Source organism: Neolamprologus brichardi, chromosome 12 (genome assembly GCF_056152115.1).
Source record: "Neolamprologus brichardi isolate AB-2024 chromosome 12, ASM5615211v1, whole genome shotgun sequence".
Taxonomy (NCBI): domain Eukaryota; kingdom Metazoa; phylum Chordata; class Actinopteri; order Cichliformes; family Cichlidae; genus Neolamprologus; species Neolamprologus brichardi.
The window spans coordinates 11,687,319-11,709,411 of record NC_142115.1 but is presented as its reverse complement, the minus strand read 5'-3'; the positions used below and the strand labels follow the sequence as shown (position 1 = coordinate 11,709,411).

General features: G+C 42.4%; 1 protein-coding gene across 2 annotated transcripts in view; it reads left to right on the top strand.

Moving 5' to 3' along the window:
* The window catches only part of ehmt1a (euchromatic histone-lysine N-methyltransferase 1a), a 44,587-nt gene that overhangs the window by 1,774 nt on the left and 20,720 nt on the right, over window positions 1-22,093 (top strand). For both annotated transcript variants that reach the window (XM_006803201.2, XM_006803200.3), the window contains exons 3-11: window positions 241-376; window positions 15,838-15,920; window positions 17,485-17,713; window positions 17,855-18,000; window positions 18,960-19,103; window positions 20,507-20,811; window positions 20,941-21,024; window positions 21,115-21,203; window positions 21,303-21,409. In XM_006803201.2, the coding sequence (XP_006803264.2) occupies window positions 241-376; window positions 15,838-15,920; window positions 17,485-17,713; window positions 17,855-18,000; window positions 18,960-19,103; window positions 20,507-20,811; window positions 20,941-21,024; window positions 21,115-21,203; window positions 21,303-21,409 (1,323 nt within the window). The remainder of the gene's footprint in view (window positions 1-240; window positions 377-15,837; window positions 15,921-17,484; window positions 17,714-17,854; window positions 18,001-18,959; window positions 19,104-20,506; window positions 20,812-20,940; window positions 21,025-21,114; window positions 21,204-21,302; window positions 21,410-22,093) is intronic.

Below are 22,093 nucleotides of genomic sequence, written 5' to 3'. Positions count from 1 at the left end.
GCCTTTGTCAGTGCGCCCCAGGGCAGCTGTGGTTAAAATGTAGCTTGCCTTGTGTGAATGTGTGTGTGAATGGGTGAATGACTGTAGTGTGAAGCGCTTTGGGGTCCTTGGGGACTAAGTAAAGCGCTATACAAATGCAGGCCATTTACCATTTATCAGGCAGTATTTAGAATATGCTGTGTTTATATAATGCACATATAAACATCACTGAACATATAAACATTCTCATCGTCTTCAAAGGGTGCCAGCTTGAAGATGTCAAAGTTGGCTGTGAGAGACTCAGTGAAGTCTGGACCGCTGTTCAACATGGAGCTTCATCACAGCCCCAAAGGCAAAGGAAAGAAGACCGTCTCCACTTCAGTCAAACCTCAGGCTGGTTAGTCCATCCATTCCTTTGGAAATTTAAATTTTTATAAAATCTTTTATTGATTCCAGTTTGCTGCAGACAGATAGCATCATAAGTAACAAGTATGCACCAAAGTGCATGCCACGTTTACTGTTTAAAGGAGTAGGTGAAGAAGAAATCTGTGCATATATATCAAAGGAGCTATGTTTAGAAATGTGTCCAAACAGCAGTTTGCATATGAGTAAGAATAGAGGAATTCTCTATATCTGTGTCCGTTCCTTACCTTTACTTCATCTGAACTACTTACATAACAGATTTTTTGCTGGGAACAAGTGGAAAAGACAAATAATGTTAAAGGCTTTAAGATAGGTAGTTCTTAAATTTTAACTAAAAATTGTTTTCTGTTCTTGTTTTGCAGTTGCCTGTGTGAGGCATTTAGTAAACAGGTGTAAATTGGTACTGTGCAGTCAGTAATCATGCTCCAAATATTTTTAAAAAGGCAAATCATTTAAGCCTATATACCCGTATTTAGGGCTGCTCGATTATGGCAAAAATGATAATCACGATTATTTTCACTGAAAAATTGAAATCTCAATTATTTGACGATATTTATTTAACAATAACAATGTATTCAATAATGACTTTAAAGATTGTCAAAAAATAATATAAAATAGTGTGCAAATAAAATAAATGAAAAATGTAAACATCTGTGTTTAGTGAACTTTGCAGTGTTGCTCTGTGGTGCAGCTACGACACTGTAGCAAAGTTTACACACTATGTCTACTTGATCCACGTCTGACTCCACGAACCCATAATGTTTTCACACCACTGAAGTTTTTTTACCTCTCTTTTCAACCAACAGCAGTCACTCTCCTCTCCAAATAACTTCTGCTTAGCTTTCCGAGCTTCCCTCGGGTCCTCTTAATCAGTGGTCCCCAACCCCCGGGCCCCGGACCGATACCGGTCCATGAGTCGTTTGGTACTGGGCCGCGAGAGTTGAGGCTCAAGTGTGAAATGTATAGTTTTCAGGGTTTTTATCGGTTTTCAGCGTTATTTTGTTATCGTTTTTATCGTTAACTTGGTTTTCCTTGGTCTTTTCACGTGTGTTATGAATAAATTTTCTTTTTTTTGGTACCGGTACTAGTTTTATTTTGTTGTATTTATCCGCGACACCTTAAAGGCCGGTCCGTGAAAATATTGTCGGGCATAAACCGGTCGTGGCGCAAAAAAGGTTGGGGACCGCTGCTCTTAATTGTTGTGACACATGTTCGAAATGCAGAGAGGTGCGCTCGATTTGCCACACGGAGCAGCGCGAGAGCAAAGCACGAGGGAAGGGCTAATAATCGGCTCAGTCATTTTTAATGATCGTTGAAAGCCCAGATCGTAATTGTGATTAAAATTCGGTTAATTGAGCAGCCCTACCCGTATTGATAGAATTTCTTTGTTAACTCAAAAGACACGACGTTGTACTCTCATTCCCAGCGCTTTATTCGTTACGCCATTTTACATACATACAGCAACAACACTTCGCGGGCAACAGTACTCTCGCGATATAACAGAAAATAACAAGTTAACAATCTCCCTCTTTCTTTTAAAAAAATAAAAGTATAAACACACCCCTGTAAACATTTGTATACATATATGTATATATTTATATAAACAAAAAAACATTTCAAAAGTGCTTTGCTTTACTTAAAGCATACTATCATTGCACACAATAAACAATGGTGCATTTTAATGCAAAGACAACTTTGTAAACAAAGGATTACAGTATCCAGAGTCCTTCATCTAGCGCCTTTAGAAGGGTTAAAGGTGAAACTCCCTTTTTTGTCAGACAATCAGCAAGTTGGGATTTTGAATCTGACCAACAAACCTGTCTGATTTTTCTTGGCTTGTATGAGCTCTTTAATGCTGCTCATTTCTAGCCTCAGTCTCTTCTCTGTAACCTGCTTAGTAGACTTGAGTGCATCAAACATGGAATGATTGTCAGTCACACAGATCAAAGGAAGAGCATTCAGACTAGTGTTACCAGTTGTAAGCTCAGAAAAAAGTGTTGCCAGGAAGACAGCACTGTCTATTCCATCTGACATGGCAAGAGTTTGTCCTGCCAGTGTACTTCTAACCACACGCCTGATTTTTTTTTAAACTGCCAGAAGAGAGGACAAAACTTTCCTCCTTTACCCATAAGGACAATTAATGCCCCTCCTTGAGTACCGCCATCAGGAAGGTTGCCAAATGAAGCATCACTGAAAACAACCAATGCCAGATCCTCACTGTTACCCAAGTGCTGAAACTTAAGAGTCACTTTCTCTGCCTTAAGTTTACGGATAACTTTGTTCACTCAGGGCTCGCAAAATCGCTAGCTCGAAGTCCTAGCGATTTTTCCAGTCGGGCTACCAAAATCTATCTCTGCCCTGCCCGTCGGGTTATCATAGGAAGGAAAAATATATGTCAATGCTTTTGCATTCTTTCGGAAATGTAGCTGGGTAATTATGTCATTGGCATCGGTGAGCCACTGTAAATATGTGACATATTGAAATCGCGTTTGAATTTGCGCTTGCTTTTTGCTTTCACTTTGCAATCGTGCGAACTGTGTATAGAGAGCGACAGCACTGATTGGTGAGTCACGATAATTTGCGCAGCAATTCCTCTGACATCGTCTTATCAATCGTTAGCTTACTATGCAAACATGACAAGTGAAATCTCTCGCAGCAAGCTTAAACATGTGAGAGCTTGATCGCGCAGAGAATTGCTGAGCGTTATGTGAGTGCGTGTGTAAAAGCAGCAGGATGTATATTTTAGTTCTGCTGAGCCAAATAAGACAGGTCAGGGTGAAGAAGTGACAGCCAAAGAAAAGCTTACCACAAAACGGAAAAGTTATGACAAATCAGACTATAAGGCAAAAAAGTGCAGCTTTATGGTTTCATGGACAAAATAATTTCTGTGGCTGCATTATGACAAGCTAAATAATAACCAGGGGTGCACATAAGTGGTCCGCAGGTGCGCATTCGCTGTCAAAATAAAAAATGCACACAAGATAAGAAGTTGCAACGCGTGTTTGCGTACATAGGATTTTCTGGAGGAGGACAGACATTTGTTTAGAACTCTTAAAGATGTCGAAGAAGCTCCTTTAAGCAATTACTTTGGTGTTCCTCCACCACAAAAGAAATGTCAGAAGGAGTCCGAACCACAAAAGAAGCGCGTATTCTCAGAAAAGTGGTTGCAGGAGGTGAGCTGGCTTCGAACAAATGATGAACGCACAGAGATGTGGTGCAGAATCTGCTGTGAAAATGCCACTCTAGCGGACAAAAACAGTGCCTTTTATATGGACGCAAACGCGCGTTGCAACTTCTTATCTGGTGCGCGTCTTTTATTTTGACAGCGAATGCGCAATGTGGACCACTTATGTGCACCCGTGTAAACAACATAATGTTCTGCCGGGTGTGTTGTTGGTTTTCCCTCGATTTCTGAGTCAACAAGCGCCTTTGTTACTGGGACCAGTAATTTTAAGAAAGGCCCCCATTAGAACCCATGAGAAATGCAAGAAATGCATTATTGCGCAGTCTGCAATATCTTTCCCAGAACAAACACCAATTGCAAATAACATACTAAAAATAAACCTGAAAAATCTGTTTAGAACAGTGTACTATGTTGCAAAGAGTGAACTACCACTGGCAAAATTTAGCAGTCTTTGCAAACTTCAAAAAGCAAATGGCCTAGATCTTGGTTCCACTTGCCTCTTACCCGTGACTTCAGTGGAAATTTCAAATTCAGGATCTGACACAGACTGATTCATGTTCTACACAGTTCTTACAAGTTCATAGAAATGTCTGTTCAATTAGAACCAAGTATTTGAGTTGATGATTGCAATTTTTATACAATGTTGTAATTTGTGTTTCAACAATATTTTGATTAATGTTTTGTTTCCGTTACAATATTATACTTTAATGTATAATATTGTAAAGGAAACAAAACATCAGTCAAAAATTGCTCTCTTTTTTATTCGGGCTACTTAAATTTATTTTGGGTTACCAAAAACTGAAGAGTCCCTGCCTGAAGGGCGACCAGGGATTTTGAAATTTTGCGAGCCCTGTCACTTCATGAATAGACTGTACAGTTGCATCTTTGATATTAGATCCAAGGCCACATGTGTCAAACATAACATCAGGCCTCGTTTGTTTGGCAACCCACAAAATCTGTCCTATTTTTGACCCGAGTTGCTCACATTCCGTTTCACTTAAGGAAGCACCCCTCTGTACAGCCCGTGCTGCTTGTAACTGAACTGGTTGTAGGTTGTCAATGTAAAGTTGTTGATGCACCTCTATTACATCATTAACTGTACAAATGTCCATACCAACATAAGGAAAGCTGTCATGTTCTTCACGGCCCACAAGGAAGGTAGATTTCAGTACAGGAATGATATGAGTTGCAAAGTGACTTGAACCAGCCCAAAGGAAATCATCAACGTGACATGCAAGCACTCCTGTAACCTCAGATTGTTCATTCTGCCAATAGAACACTGCAGGATCAACCTGTGATATTTTACCACCAGTTTTGGGCATAATGTCTTTGACCTTATTGTACCAATAAAGTGAAGCATCTGCAAGTCCATAAACACACTTTTTCAGTTTCCATAGAACATGGTCCTTGCCAGCTTCAGGTGGGGTTTGAAGATATGTCTCTTGACAGTTCCATTCCCTGCAAGAAGGCAGATTTAATGTCCATTGAATTTACTCTCCACTTGTTTTGACATATCACAGCTAGCACCAGTCTGAGGGACTCAGACGCACACGTTGGAGAGTCTTTCTGTAGTTCTTTAGTATTTACCTCTTCAAACCCCCGTGCCACAAGTCGAGCCTTTGGGACAACACCTTTAGTAGTTTCTTTGAGTGTACAGACCCATCTTGTAGAGACACATTTTTGACAAAGGTCTTTCACTTCATCAAACACACCTGGACCCTTCCACTCCGTACAGTCGATTCGTTTGTAGTATACTTTATCTCCTGCCTCATATTTGTCATCTGTAGGCCTAAGTTGCTTGCGTAGTGCTCTCCTGATCCTTTCTGAACACTCTGCCTCAGTAAATGCTTTCCTGGAAGCATGTAATGCTGATATATGTTCAGCTACTCTTGCACTTACAGTTGTGCCCTCTAAGGCAGGTGGCTTATCCATCAACACAGAAGGAATGTTGGGGTTTTGGCCAAACACAAGTTGATGTGGACTATAACCATGTACATTAAGCATACTGTTTTTGGCCATAAGGGCCCAGTCTAGCGCAGTGTGCCAGTCACATCCTCGTTCTTTTTTTTTTCTTCTTTCTTTTCTTTTTTTTTTCTTTTTTTGCCTGTCCCGTTTGGCTCTTTTGCCATCAGAATTATTGTCTCAAGGCGAAGAAAGATGCCCAACGGATTTTCTTTACCAAATTGACCATCCCAGCTTTGCCGTAATGGTCCATTTGATTCACCTTTTATTATTTATTTTATTTTCACTTGCTGAATACGGGACAGACTTGACTGGGGGAAAGAAAAGGGAGAAAGAAAGAGGGAAAGAAAAACAGTTGAGAAGAGGGACGGGGAGAAGGGCAAAAAACAAAAACCAACAGAATAAGCAGAAAAAAAAAATGCATATATCGATCACCTGGATCACCTGTTGAGAAAGAAAAAAGAAAACAAGCAGAAGAAAACGAGAGTAATAGAATAAACAACATTACAATGATATATGGGAATATGACAGTAAATACTAAATATTAAACATTATTGTGCAGCACGTAAGATCGACAGCACAGTGTGCTTTGAGGTAGGAGCCAAAAAGGGTGTAGTTTGTGTGTGTGATCACCCGTGTGTACACCTGTGAGCATGGACGCGCTTGTTTTTTAAAAGGTTCCTTCATGTAATGATCTGCTAGAGGGTGTGGGGGGCCACTGCCCCGTCCTCCAGGGCATGAAGCAGGTATGGAGGAGATCAAAACTCCAGACATCCAGAGGCCCCCAGAACACAAGAGACCAAGGAAGACCAACAGAGGGGCAGCCGTGCCACTATCCCAGAAAGAGCTGAGGAGAGTCCCAGATGAGGGGTCATTCAGCAGCCACGGAGCAGAAGCCAGGGGGGGTTGCAGTGACGTGCTCGTGAGCTCCGCCGGCAGCCAGCTGTGACTGAGTGACCGAGCCCCAGGCCGAGAGGCCGGGGGCACCCCACCTCCGAAGTGGCCCAAGCGAGCCCCAGGCTCCAGGGCCCGATAAGCAGCTGCCAAGGAGTGAGCCGGTGTGTACCTGGACGCCCATCCCAGGACACAAAGAACCACCAACGCACCGATGTCTGAGGGAGTCCGCCCCGGCAGGGGAAGTGGTGGGGGGAGATAGGCCTCCAAACCTTGGAGGGCCTGAGATGTCCTCAGAGAGGTGGCGTCTGATACCCAACCTGACATATAGACACAGACATACAGGCACACACAGATACAAACATCCATTCCCACCCTCATGCTCTCATATGCACTTACTCCACACTCAACCAACGTGGAGACAGACATAAAGAGACGCTGTACACACAATCACACTCCCCAAGCATACTCTACGAACCTGGTCTAGGTACCCTTGCCCCTGGAGGGGGGAACTGCACCCAGACCCAGGTGGTGCTACCCTTTTCCCTGCGGTGGGGAGAAGCAGACCGCCCCGACTCCGCAGCAGCAGGGAGGCCCCACATTCCGGACCTCAGTCGGACGGCCAACTCCTCCTAGCCCCCCGCAGAGAACGGGGGTGAGAGAAGACTCCTAACCTCCCTCCACCCGCTCATTGTAGTGTTGATGTATCTGCGTTCTAAGGTGCATTTAAAACCCAGGAGGCCATGGAGCTACCTGCCAGAGAGCAGCAGGTAAGCGCATAGCCCCTCCTGCTAGCCCTCAATGTCTACGTGTATTTAAAATTGAGAGGTGGGCAATGACGCCAGGGGTGAGGTGTACACCCTGATGGTAATTTGGATTCCGTGTAGCGTGCCCACCCCCAAGATCCTATATGTATGTATAATGAGAGTGTGAGTAATGTGAATGTCTAAGTTGTGGGATAAAATTGAGGCAGAGGCAGCCAGAAGGCACTCTCCTCGTTCCTTTTTTACCTTCAGGAGGATTTCTGTAAGTGTCATGTTATGTCTCTCCAGTGGTCCGTTGCTCCAGGGACTGTACCCCGCTGTTGTTTTTACCTCAATGTTGAAGTTTTCAGCCATGTCCCGAATCTCTGTGTTGTTGAACTCTCCGCCGTTGTCTGTGTAGAGCCGTCTGGGGGCACCGTGAATGCTTCGGCAGGTGTGAATGAAGGAGTTGACGATCTCTGCAGCTTTCTTTGTCTTTACGATGCTGCCGGCACTGAAGCATGTGAAGTGGTCGATGATGTGAAAGTACCACACATTGGGCTCCAGCTCATGTAGATCCATCGCTACTGTCTCATTATACTCACAAGCCAGGGGTAGACCAACAGCAAGTCTCGGCTTGGTTTTGCAATATTTCTGACAAATGTCACAGTCACGAACTATCTCTTGTAGAATAACTGCACATTGTTTATCTGTATTGCCAGAGCTTTGGATGAGCCTCAATAACCTCTCTGCAGATGCATGACCAAGCTGCTTATGAAGCTTCACAAGGACTTTGTTTCTCTTTTGAAGAGATTTTAGCAGTTACCATGAGAACTTCATTTTCATTGCAGCTTTCTGTAGTATTTTCATCACTAATGTCCACACAATAGTGTCCCGAACTAGTGAGCTCTAGGGGAACAGGCTGCTTGAACATGACAACACTGTCATTCTCCATGTCTAGAACAGTCCCTGCTTTCTTGAGAGACGTTTTGCTCAGTAGTAGTGGAATGTCAACAGGAACTACTTCACTTTCAATGTCACATTTTGTTTGTCCAATTTTGGCTGGAAGTTTCACTTTTCTGCTGGAATACACTACAATACCATCCCCAAAGCAAAATGGTCTGGAGCTGGGGATTTCTGATTGCAACAACTTGTTTACTTGGCCTTAGCTGAGGTCACGCATGTAACTATCTAGCCACTTCTGACCACAAACTGTACGTGTACATGCAGTATCAATAATGGCTGACCCCAGTGCCTCAGTCAGGAAGATTTCAGAGTCTGCCATTGAGGCTTTAGTGTACAAAGTAATGTTACACTCCTCCACTTTCCCATCTTCAGTTAGCTTTACTTGGTCACCATTACGATGAGGACAGTCTTTCGCCCAGTGGTAAGTGCTCTGACAAATAGCACATCTTGTTCGCTTGCCAAACTTGTCAAGTGGATTGGTACCTTGTAGTGGTTGTCGCTGTTCACTCCACGACGAAGTACCGTTGTTTCGTTTGTATTTGGGACCTTTTTGTTCCGTAAGGAAAACTGCATCTTGGTTCAGTTGAATTCCGCTGAAAACTCCAGTTACTTTCCCTCCGAAAATCCGTTTCAGTGCAGACTTCATAGACGCAAACGTTAAGTCCGTCGACTTTTCTCATCAAGACAAGCTGTATCTAGAAGCTTAAATGCTAGCACAGCATCAGGCAGCGTCATGTTGTACTTTTTCATCCGGTTATAACGCTGTTCAAAGTCTATAATGTAGTCTGCCATGGACACGCTGTGGTTCTTTGCAATGGAGTGAAAACACGAGTAGGCTTCATAAGCGCGGTCTTTCTCTTCTTTCTGAAACACCGCGTCAAGTTTTGCAAGTAGTATTACCATACCGTCATCTTTGTTCAAATCTTCCGCGGGTATCTCCATGGCCGTTTCTCTGGCTCTTCCCTCGAGCCCCAGCGCCACCGCGAGTGCCTGTTTCTTTTTATCCAGTAACTCGTCTCTAAATATTGACTTTATTCTTCCAGCACTCGTATGGCCTGGCTTCATCAAGCTTTGGTGGTACTTTGTAACTGGAAACCATCCTCTGCTACCAATGTTAACTCAAAACAGACGTTCCCAAAGTGTGGGGCCCGCCCCCTGGGGGGGGCAGAGCCATTGCAGGGGGGGCGCGGCATGAAAAGGGAAAAAACAAAACAAAAAACAACGCTTGGACACTGCTAGCACGGGCGCCCACACAAACGCAAAGCAGGAGATGAAGCATAGCTGAATATGTTTCCAAACCAACTTCATTCTAAGCCAAAGACTAGAAAATATGGTGAAGCATATCTTCCCTTTGGTTTCACCTTGGTCTCCCTGCAGGATTGGTTTTCCCTTAGTTGGGAGCAGCGCTGGGCTGTTTAAATCACGGACAAACAGTATCCCACATTCTTGATTTGTAGTTCACAAACACTTGTTGTAATGACTAACTACTCCTGACATTTTGGAAATGTTAGCTCTTTATACAGTAAAGTTACAGTGGGATACAAATAACATCAGGCTGATCCTGCCACAATTTGTTCCCCGGTTCAAACCACGGACAAACAGTATCCCACAGCTGTTTATGTTTTTGAACCCATTTTGCAGAGGGATTTTTTGAAAAATGTATTGATAGTTGATAGCAATGTTGAATATTATTACACAGTAAAAAAAAAAACAACTACATGTAAAATAATTACACCATGAGGCCTCTGCCTTTCTAAATGGAGGGACAGTAACTGCGTGTATATGTAAGCGTGTAAAACCTGCAGATAGTAAGATTAACAGTATTTCGTCTCTATCTGCCATTCTGCATTCGTAAACAATAACGTGCACACAGCGTGACGTGAAAAAAGGGGGGCCCAGCAAAAAAAGTTTGGGAACCACTGACTCAAAAGACACAACGTCGTACTCTCATTCCCAGCGCTTTATTCGTTACGCCATTTTACATTAGGGCTGCCACTATTAGTCGACTAGTCACGATCACGTCGACTATCAAAATCGTCAACGACAAATTTAATAGTCGATGCGTTGTTTGAAGCTTTGCAAGATCCCAAAGGACGCAGGAATAAGTAGTAGGATTTAAGAGTGTAATAACGGACTAAAACAGAAGATGGCAGCACTGCATGTACAAGGATGCCAGCTGCCGTTAAACCCTGAAGAAGAAGAAGCGGTATCCAAATTCAGGAACCGCATCCTCCTGTGCCCGCATTAGTAGGCCAATTACGTTACGGCGACACGACGAAGACTGTCCAAATTCGAAGACTCTGACAAATGCGCCCTTCGTTTCCCCAGATTTGAAGGATGGGTCGGGTGTATAATTTGTGGCCCAACCTATCCCAGAATTTATAGCGCGGCCCTGCTCAGTTTCCAACAATGGCGGCAGCTAGTTAGTTTTAATATTACTCTTATTATTCTTTCTGGGTCACAAAATCAATGTTTAACATATTTTCAGACGAGAATGTAGCTGTGTAAACCTCAAATATCTGCTCAGTTTATCAAGACACCACATATTTTCAAAAGCGCTCTGACGTTTTCAGAGACATATGTTACCCACAAGCTCGATAGCTAGCAAGGCTCACTAGAGCCGGTGGGCAAATCGTTTTCAAACCGACCGCTGTCTTTCGCTACTCAGGTTAAACATGATATATAAGTCACTTAGATAAGTTAAAAATCTTATTGTTTTTTTTTTTTAGTATTTTATTTGTTCCTGAGTAAATCGGTTTGGCTGAGATTAAAGTTATAGTTTTTACACAGCTGAATAACGTCAAGCAGACAGCTGATTATCAAAAGTGTGAGATGCTCGAGAATATACTCCAGTGTCCTGTTATATTTTAGATAGCAAGGAGTTTATTAAACTTCACCGAAACAATCTGCAAATTTCATTAAAATGTAATAAACTATCATCTTGTCTTTATTTTTAGTTAGCACATATCTTAAACACTTAAACCTGTAAACTAATGATAGTTATATAAGAGCAAATGCATCCAATGCGTCCAATGGATGCATGATCTGATTAGTCGATTATTCGCAAAAATAATCTGTGACTAGTCCACTATCAAAATAATCGTTTGTGGCAGCCCTATTTTACATACATACAACAACACTTCGTGGGAAACAGTACTCTCGCGATATAACAGAAAATAACAAGTTAACATTCTTTTCCTGACCTGCTCACGTAGGTCACTGTTTACAGAAGACATCAAATTTTTAGAGCTTACGTTTTGTTTATAATCTGGTATTAAGTTAAAAATGTTTGGAATTTGCATGGTTTTACACCATTAATCAAAACCGTTCTCACGGTGAGAGTTTAATCCACTATATTTTTGAGTTTCACATCAGCAACTTGTATACAAATATTTTCTCCAAAGTTTTTTAGGGCCCGAGCACTGAGAGTGCGAAGGCCCTATTGTATCTGCTCTGTTTATTATTATTAGGGCCCGAGCACTGACAGTGCGAAGGCCCTATTGTATCTGCTCCGTTTCTTCTTCTTATTATTATTATTCAGGCAAAACAAGGGCCTTTTTGAGGGCCTAAACATGGTCAAAAACTCATGAAATTTTGCACACATGCCAGGTCTGGTGAAAAATTTTGTATTTTAATTGTTTTACATATGAGCACTGGGAAATGGCTCTAGAGCGCCACCTATGCCTTGTTAAATGCAGCCCTACGACCACATCGTTTGAGCTACATGTATGAAAGTTGGCACACATGTGTACCATGCCAAGACAAACAAAAAAGTCTGTGGGCCCATTGACGCAAACCCAACAGGAAGTCCGCCATTTGGAGGTGAAGGTGACATTTTGGCTCTAATTTTGCCATTTCCATGCCTCGAACTTTTTCGAACTCCTCCTTGGGATTTGGTCGTATAAGCTTCATCTTTGGTCAGTTTCAACTCGACCTCGGAAATGTTTGTTATGCACTTTGTCAATAATGGTTATGGCGCCACCTAGTGGGACGACTATAATCATAATTGAATGAGATGAAATGTTAGCTGGTTGTTAAATGCATGAATTCCATCAATGTGACATCAGATCGGACGTGCTGGTTTTAGGTGTTGGGCGTGCCTCGACGCGCTGGGGGTGCGAGGGCCCTCATAACGCTGCTTGCAGCTTTAATTATTATTATTATTATTATTATTATTATTATTATTATTATTATTATTTCGGCAAATTAATCGGCCTTTTGAGGGCCTAAACATGCTCAAAAACTCATGAAATTTTGCACACGCGTCAGGTCTGGTGAAAATTTATGTATTTTAATGTTCTCAGACATGGCCAGGGAAAATTGCCTCAGTAGCGCCACCTAGAAAAATGAGCCCCCGGTATGGGTATGACCTACATATTTGAAAGTTGGTAAAGATATCTATCTTTCAGAGTTGAACAAAAAAGTCTATTATGGCCATGTCCTAAACCCAACAGGAAGTCCGCCATTTGGACGTGAAGGTGACATTTTGGCTCTAATTTTGCCATTTCCATGCCTCGAACTTTTTCGAACTCCTCCTTGGGATTTGGTCGTATAAGCTTCATCCTTGGTCAGTTTCAACTACACACCTGGTCCATGTTAAATTGCGGCGCTTTTGAGTTTTCATCATACGGTGAGGCCATGGCGAATTTCGATGACTCGCCATGAAAATCTTATTGCCTCTCATTCTGTCATACATTGTCCGATCTGGACCAAAGAGCACACATATGATAAGGCTCCACCCCTGAACATATTTCAACTGCCATATTTGACATCAAGGACAGCGCCACCTAGTGGGAACAGGAAATGTCATGTTTTACACTTTGGGGTACAGTATAGTGATAGGTGACATCTGCAGCCTCAAATTTCTCCAGGAAAGCCTTAAGGAGTTGGTCTTGGGTTACAGTGAAAACTGTGACTTTTCACAAAAGGATGTAACCTCAGCAACATGGCGAACTTTGATGTCTCGCCATGAAGAAACAAATTAGTATAACTCCATGAAATTCCGTCTGATTAGTACCAGACTTTACAGGCATGATGTCAGACCCGCCCTGAACAAATTGATGTGCCCATTGTCAGGAATACGCAGAGCGCCACCTAGTGGGAACAGGAAATGTCATGTCTTACACTTTGTTGTACTGATTTTCACAGGTTCATTGTGGACACCTCAAAAGCGGTGAATATCACTATCAGTCCCTCATGGTGCTTCAGTGCGAAAATTGTGACTTTAAACTGAACGGCGCACCCTGGTGGCAACATGGTTCACCATGAAAGATGAAGGGGCTTTTGAGGGGCTTGGAAAGTTTAAAACGTCTTGAAATTTGGCCCACAACTCCAATGTGATGAAGGCTTTGTTGTTATGTGATCATTTTTATTGAATAGTGCGAAATGGCTCCACAGCGCCCCCTACAAAATTTCAAAACATCAGCCCTTGCTCTGGGTTTTATCTATGAGTCTGAAACCTGGTAAGCTTATGGAACATATTAAGATGTACAAAAAAGTCTCTTGGAGCAATATCCCAAATCCAATGGGAAGTCCACCATTTTAAAATTAATGTGTAATTTTGGCAACATTTTCCCCTCTTTTCAGGCACCGTACTTTGACGAACTCCTCCAAGGGATTTCGTCAGATTGGAACGATCTGCAGTGCATGGCATCTAAAGACCTTTGTGATGTTAAATTGCGAAGCTTTTTACATTAAGGGAAACGGGGTGGTCATGGCAGAACTTAGAGTTTGAATCACTCGCCAAAAAGCAGTAATCTGCTGTCACTCAAAAACACAATGTCCAATCTCTCCCAAAGTTCGCAGGCATGATGAGACTCGAGCTCGGAAATGTTTGGTATGCCATTTGTCAGTAATGGTTAGAGCGCCACCTAGTGGGACGATTATTTTCATGATTGAATAAGATGAAATGTTAGCTGGTGGTTAAATGCAGGAATTCCATCAATGTGACATCAGATCGGACGTGCTGGTTGTGTCATGGTCCTGGGTCGGTGACCCAGCGCTTTAAGTTTATTATTATCATTTTCTAGTTTATTATTATGATTATTATTTGAGTTCTCTTCGGTCTGCCTCTGAGTCTGCGTCTGTATCTCTGTCTATGTGTCACCCCGTATGTTTGTGAATCTGTCTGTTCAGTTCAGCGTCTTGTCTGGTTCCCGGTGTCTGAGTTTCCTGTTTTATTGTGAAGGTCTGTGACTTTTGTGAGTGTACTCAGTTTACGTTTCCCCTGTCTCGTCAGCTGTGATTTTTCCCAGGTGTGTTCCCCTCCTGTCTCTCATCCCTTGATTACTGCCATCTGTGTATTTAAGCCCTGTGTTTCTCTGTGTCAGTGTCGCGTCGTTAACGTCTGCTCACCCTCAGATTTCACTGTGTGTTCCGTTACCTGTTATGCCTGCCTGTTAGTTTATTTCCCCCCCAGTATAGTTAGTCTTTTGTTCAGTCTGCAACCTGCAATAAAGCTGTTTATTTTGAGTTCAACTTTGCCTCAGTGAGTCCTGCATTTTGGGTCCTTCCTCCCTGCCTGCCTGCACACAGCCATGACAGATTGTAGGTGTTGGGCGTGGCTCGACACGCCGGGGTGCGAGGGCCCTCATAACGCTGCTTGCAGCTTTAATTGTAGTTCTAACTTGAATGGACTGAATTGACCATCATATTTAACAACAGTGTTGGTCAAATTACTTGAAAAAAGTAATCAGTAACTAATTACTGATTACTTCCCCAAAAAAGTAATCCCGTTACTTTACTGATTACTTAGTTTCAAAAGTAATTAATTGCTTAGTTACTTAGTTACTTTTTAAAAACACGATTTACAACCTGAATAGGTGATAAAGCGATAGATCTTTCAGCCCAATTCTACTTTTTCTACATAATCCATCATACAAAATGTAATCAAACCTATTTTCGGCACATTCCAGCACATAAAATAAAAATATTTTTTGTGTTTACACTCAGTCTTTCAAATAGATGAAAGTAAAACACAGCAGAAAATAAATAAAGTCAAAGAGTAGCGGTCCTGTTGCTCTATTTTCACCTGTAAAGCAGGAGTGGGGTAGGCGGAGGTTTGCCCTGGTGCAGGTGTGCCGCAGCGGTCAGTGGAAGAATCCGAGAGTTTCTCTGTGAATTTCCCATTACGTCGTTGCGCACTCGGTGCTTGTTTAGGGTTTTTTTCGCTGTAAAAAGAAGTTTTCTTCCCACGCACAACGGACACTAATGTTTTTGTCACTTTTTATGGAATCAAACTCAAAGTAAGGTCAGTACTTCCACGCTTTAAACGCTGCACGCTCATACTCTCTCCCGTACTCGATATATGATCCATTGTTGATCTGCACACAGCTGTTGTCACGAACGTCGCACTCGCTTACGTCATTGTCATGAGACATTCTCGCAAAAAAATCACGGTTTTAGTAACGCAGTAACGCAGCGTTCCTACGGGAAAGTAACGGTAATCTAATTACCGTTTTTGCGATAGTAATCCCTTACTTTACTCATTACTTTTAAAAAAGTAATCAGTTACAAGTAACGCGTTACTGCCCATCTCTGTTTAACAATGAGATGTCGCTGAAGTTCATGTGCGTGTGAAGGCAGACAAGCGAATACAGTTGGCAGTATAAAATTTCACAGTTTTGACATTCGCAGAATAAAAATGTTTATGGTCAAATGTTTTTGGTCTTTTTGTCCCTTTCCTAGGTCTGAAGAGGAAGAAGCGGAAGATGGGAATGTACAACCTGGTCCCTAAAAAGAAGGCCAAGGCAGTTAAACAGCCAGAGAAGGCAGGTCTATTAATTTATTTGCTCACTGACACAAACGTTGACTGGGGGTTTGGTTGAAAAGAGGCACTCTACTAAGATATTACGCAGTTGTTAATACCAAGTGCAGATCTTTGAATCGCATGACGTTGTATGTTTTCCTGTTGCTCTGCATACACTTACAGACATTGTTCTTTTGTATGGTTAAATGTTGTTAATTCATTATTTGTCAGACTGATTCTGAGTGGGACATTGGCATTTTTAATTTGTCACTGTCACGATGTGGTTTTCTTGTTCAACTGTTTCAGAACTTTTGCTATGAAAGGATGTCTACACAGAATTCTGTTTGCTTGTTGCAAATTGCTTTGTAGTCAGTGTTGGGGAGTAACGGAATACATGTACCGCCGTTACGTATTTAAAATACAAAATATGAGTAACTGTATTCCGTTACAGTTACCGTTTAAAAAGGTGGTATTTAGAATACAGTTACTTTGTTGAAATAAATGGATTACACGGCGGTACTTCCGTGTTTCATATTGTGGCGGGTCAGGACTGTTTGGGTTTTGTTTGACAGCTACGTTCTGTTGTTCCAGGCGGCAGCGTTACGGTTGCCATGGTTACAGGGTGACGCTCTCTCTCTGCTTGTTTCCTGGGTGAGAGAGCGCCTGTTGTTGTTGTTGTGCTAAGCTAACAGGCAGAATGCTACAGGTATAGCTCTAAAGAATGTAGCATCATAGGCAGCGTAGTCCGTGCTGCAGGGAGAATGGACTGCCATACCCGTTATGTGTCTGTGAGCGAGGGAGGGAGAAAAAGGAAAAGTACGAGCTGTCATCGAGCAGAAACGGGAGCTGGAAGCATGTAAATATAATAATAACCACTGCAGCCAAAAAGAGAGCCTGACGAGCCCAGTTGTAAGTAAGCTATTAAGACTCGACTGTACACCGTGTTCGTGTTTTCCTCCGAAACAATAAGTTCTGTTGGAGCAGCCTTTCAATGCCTCTCTCTGTCTCTGCTAGCAAAGTTGACCCAGACAACAAAGTAAAGCTAGTTTTTAGCTACGAGCCGACACAGAACCCACCGTATTAGCCAGAGGTCCCTTTACTACGGTTCGGAGCCGCGGACCTTCAGTAACAGTAATAAATCACAGCAATAGTACATTCATGTAGTTGCAAACAGCATGATAATATATTAAGTAATCCAAAGTATTCAGAATACGTTACTCTCATTGAGTAACGTAACGGAATACGTTACAGAATACATTTTGGGGCATGTAATCTGTATTCTGTAATGGAATACATTTTAAAAGTAACCTTCCCAACACTGTTTGTAGTTACTGGTCACTCGTTCGCTTCAATTTGTCATAATGTCAGTACTTTGCTCTCACTGGTAGTCACTTGACCTAGAAGTTGAGAAGCTTAATTTGAGACCTGCTCACTGGACTTTGAGGTTGGCAAGTGTTGTCTTCATGGACTTGTTCCTGCAGACTACTTCCAGTTTGGACTAGCCTTTTTTCAAATCACTAGACGTAAATTGTCAGAAAATGTTATTCCTGTCTTTATCAATTTTTTATTATTTTTCTGTATTTAAGAAAGAGGAGCCTAAAGTCAGAATGGAGAAGAACCAAACTGCAGTTGTTGAGAAACCAGTGAGTCCTCCTGTAACTGTACAGGCTGGAGCAATGACAGCTGTCAGGAGGGAATCGCACGTGGAGGAGATGGAGTCAGGACAAGGGAGCCATGTAGAATACACAGAGCTGGCTTTGGACTGCCTGGACCTGAAAGCTCAGCAGGAGCTTCTCTCACCATCCGTATCAGCAGGTGAGATGAACTTACTGAATGATAACTGGATTACCTCTAACCTGAAGTCATCACAGCTCCTCTTTTCTTTCTACAATGCTCAGTTTTAGAGTTCACAGGCTTGCTGTGATCTGTATTAGAATAACAGGATTTTGTGTGTAGGTCTGGCAGCATATTCTGAAGTGGCAGAAACAGACTTGGCTGAGGAATTGCCGCTATGCTGCTGTCGCATGGAGACACCTAACAGCAGAGGAGGCCTCTCTGCGTTGGATCAGACCTGCATGGCCATGGAGAGTGCAGATGGAACGGTAAAGATAAACTAGAATAACAAAGACATTCATGGTCTCATTGCCCCTGGAGAAAAAAGCTTCACAGTAAACTATATGAAATTAATTTTATTTGTAAACACATCTTCAGATAAACAATACATGACTTTTTATTTAGCTAAAATTTAGGGTTAGCCAAGTAGTGTATGGCAAAACTAAGTACAGCCTTTCTGCTTCAATAGGAATTAAGAGATTAAGTAGTGCTGCTAATCAAATATACTTGATTACATGACCATTAGTAAGTGTGGGCACCTCTATAAAAGCAGAGGTTTTGGTAGGGCTGGAGCATTCAGCTGTGTTATCAGAAAAATTAGTAATGGTCTTAAAGAAACAATTGCTGCTGCCCATCAGTCTGCAACGAGTTTTAAGGCCATTTCCAAATAATATAAACTCGTATCTTTCAACCGAGAGAATGTCTTTCCATGAGTGAATCTCCCAGTAAATTCACCACAATGGAAGACTGCCGCGGTCAGAGAAATCTGTCTGAGAGCTAAAACAGAAAGTCCACAAGTTACATCTCAGACTCTATAGGCCTCAGCATGTTAAATGTTAAAGTTCATCACAGTAAAATTAAAAAAATGGCTTGATAGGAAAGGTTTCTAAATGCTATTTTCTCTTAAAAGGTCATGACATCACAGCTTGGCTTTGCTAAGATGCATCTGAACAAAATACACAATTTCTGAATCAATGTCTTTTGGAGAGTTGAGATCAAAGTGCAGATGTTTAGCCTTAATACACAGTGCCACATTTGTCAAAAACCTAGCACAGTGATGGAGAGGTGATGATTTGAGCTTGTTCTGTACCAAAGTATTCAAAAATTAAAAGCAAGACCATCAGCTTGGCTGAACTTGTCCTGTCATTCAGCGTGACAATAACCTTGTTTGCATTAATGCTGCACCAGTGTGGTATTCATTTTTTTGTGTCTGTGTGTCTCCGCTCAGCTAAATCGCTGTCACAGGCGAGTGATGAAACAGGAAATGATGCGCCCCTCCAACACTGTCCATCTGCTGGTGTTGTGCGAGGATCACCGAGCCGGTATGGTCAAGCACCAGTGCTGCCCTGGATGTGGACTGTTCTGTAGGACGGTGAGCAGACAAAGCACACAAAGTCCTGAGATTATTAATTTACTGCAGTACATGCTCAAATATACTGCAGGACATTTTTGGCTGTTTTTGACTACTTTTGATTTTACCTCTATATTTCACTTTTAAAAACATTTTTCATTTTCACATACTCTGTTAGTATATAGTATATTTACTATACATACTATATACCAGAGCTTCCCAAAGTGTGGGGCCTGCCCCCCAGGGGGGGCGTAAAGCCATTTCAGGGGGGCACGGTATGAAAAGGGGGGAAAAAACCAAAAAATGCTTGGACACTGCTAGCACGGGGCGCCCACACAAACGCACAGCAGGAGATGAAGCATAGCTGAATATGTTTCCAAACCAACTTCATTCTAAGCCAAAGACTAGAAAATATGGTGAAGCATATCTTCCCTTTGGTTTCACCTGTACATGTGCCAAGTAGGGATGGGTACCGGTATCCGGTGCCATTGTGGTACCGGTTCTGACATAAACGGTAGTAACCAGACCGAAAAGCAGCGCACATTTCGGTGCTTTATTTCGGTGCTTTTTTTCCCCTTGAGATGTCATATACTTTGGATTCTAGCTAATCATTTAACCTTCACAAGGATAGTAGGCGGGCCCAGGTACGTACATTCTTTTAGAGCAGAGCTGCAGATTAAAAATGCCCAAGGCGAAGCGGTCAAAAGTCTGGCTGTACTTTACAGCAAAAGATGCAAACTCAGCAGCCTGCAACAAGTGCTTTAAGGTGATACTGTGCAAAGGACATTTGCACAGTATCACCGTTTTTCATTTTGTCATTATTGTATGTAGAAAAATTGACTTTAATCCATTTTGGAATAAGACTCTAACATGACAGCATGTGGAACAGTGATGCTCTCGGAATACTTTCCGGATATACTGTGTATTTACTTTACACATTTAAAGGGGATGTCGCATTCCTCCAAGAGACTCATTTACAGGTGTCTGACCTCTCTTCCAGGAAGGTTCCTGTCTTCAAATTAACACAAATTAACACAAAATAGTAATCGCTTTGAGTGTATATGTGGCTTGACAAGTAAAAGATGTGGCGATCGTGGCTCAAGAGTTGGGAGTTCGCCTTGTAATCGGAAGGTTGCTGGTTCGAGCCCCGGCTTGGACAGTCTCGGTCGTTGTGTCCTTGGGCAAGACACTTCACCCGTTGCCTACTGGTGGTGGTCAGAGGGCCCGGTGGCGCCAGTGTTCGGCAGCCGCGCCTCTGTCAGTGCTACATGTAGCTTGCCATCACCAGTGTATGAATGTGTGTGTGAATGGGTGGATGACTGAGTGTGTAAAGCGCTTCATACAAATACAGGCCATTTAGAAATGTTTCAATCTGAAACATGTTGAATGTTTCACTGCTGTTCTTTTTAACTTTTATCCCATAGGGCACCTTCATGGAGTGCAGGCCCTATGGCAGCATCTCCCACCGCTTTCACCGTGACTGCGCCTCCATCCTGAAGGACCGAAAGTTTTGCCCCCACTGTGGAGAGGATGCCTGTGGGGCAAAGGAGGTCACAGTCCCCAAGGCTGATCTGTCACCCTCTGTCCCTAGATTGAATCCTGAGTCATCGCTTCCAGCTGTATCTGCGGTGGCTATGCCGGCTTCAGTCCCAAACATGTTACGAATACAGGGGCTCAGAGCTAAAAAGAGCAGTGAGCCGCAGAGAGGCAGAGATGAGAGCCCAAGCAGGTAACATAGTGCTGCTTGTGGCCATGACATCTCTTTTCCTCACAGATGAAAAGTAAAGACCAACTTCCTGGATGAAAGGAACTATTAAAGGATAAATCAAGCTTACTACTTGTTTTTTTTCCTCTGCAGGTTAAAGGATGAGGCTGTGAACACTGCAGAAAGACTTCCCAAAGAGTCACTGGAGAGCATTCTGTTGGCACTGGATGATGAGAAGTAAGGTTACCCTTGAAATATAAGAGTGCCATCAGTGTGGGTATCAAAGTTTACACTTTGAGATAAATGAATAACCTGTATTCTTTTCAGCCTCAAACCAAAGAAGGTCAAGTACCCCACAAGGCAGCTGTACATTTCTGCAAAGCAGGGAGACCTCCAGAAGGTCATCCAGCTTCTAGGTAGCTCACATATGTTCTCAGAAGAAAATTGGCTTTAGCAACATCAACTCTGGATCTACTTCTTGGCGGCTGTTTAAGACCAAAATTTGTGTGTTACAGTTGATGGGAAGGACCCCAACTTTTTGATGGAGGGCCAAAACAAATGCACCCCCCTTTATGCAGCAGCTGCTGAGGGTCACCAGGAGATCTGTCACATGCTGGTCCAGGTGAGACGATACTAGCTTCACTGCAGACTGTTTGATAAGACGTATTGGAGACATGCTTTTTGGACACCCAAGTTGTAAATGCAATTACTCAAGACAAGGTGATACCACAGGTGCATCTACTAGAAATCTTTGAGTTTAAATCTAAGTGACCTTGAACTTGAGGTCAGAGATCAAGTTTTCTTGCAAATATAACTCAAGAAGGAAGTCAGTGAAGGAAGTGTGGGATTTTCACATTTATACTGTATGTGAATCTGTTAGCAGAGTGAAGAGCAGCACTGGCGGCCACCAGTATTTTTCTATTCTGTGGGAGGAAAGCTGGAATTGTGTCAAATAAATCCGGGGAAGACATTTTTAAGATCAATGATCCCTAATCTTGAAAAAAAAAATTCAAGATTAGGGATCATTGAGTTTTGAAAAGAAAAGAATTTGTAAGTATAGATAAATAAATCCTGATCAGATAGTTTAAAAATGAATGGTTAATTACTCATTGCAATAAGTAGAAACTATTTTTTTAAAGTAATCCTATAAATTAATTCAGCTTGCACCATGAACTAATATGCCAAAGTGCATTTGTTTATCTGTCCAGTATTATTAAAATTCCAACATCCTTTCTCAGAGTTGTACTGAAAAAACTGGTTCATGCATTTATTACTTCAAGGCTGGACCAACTCCCAGTTTAGATTC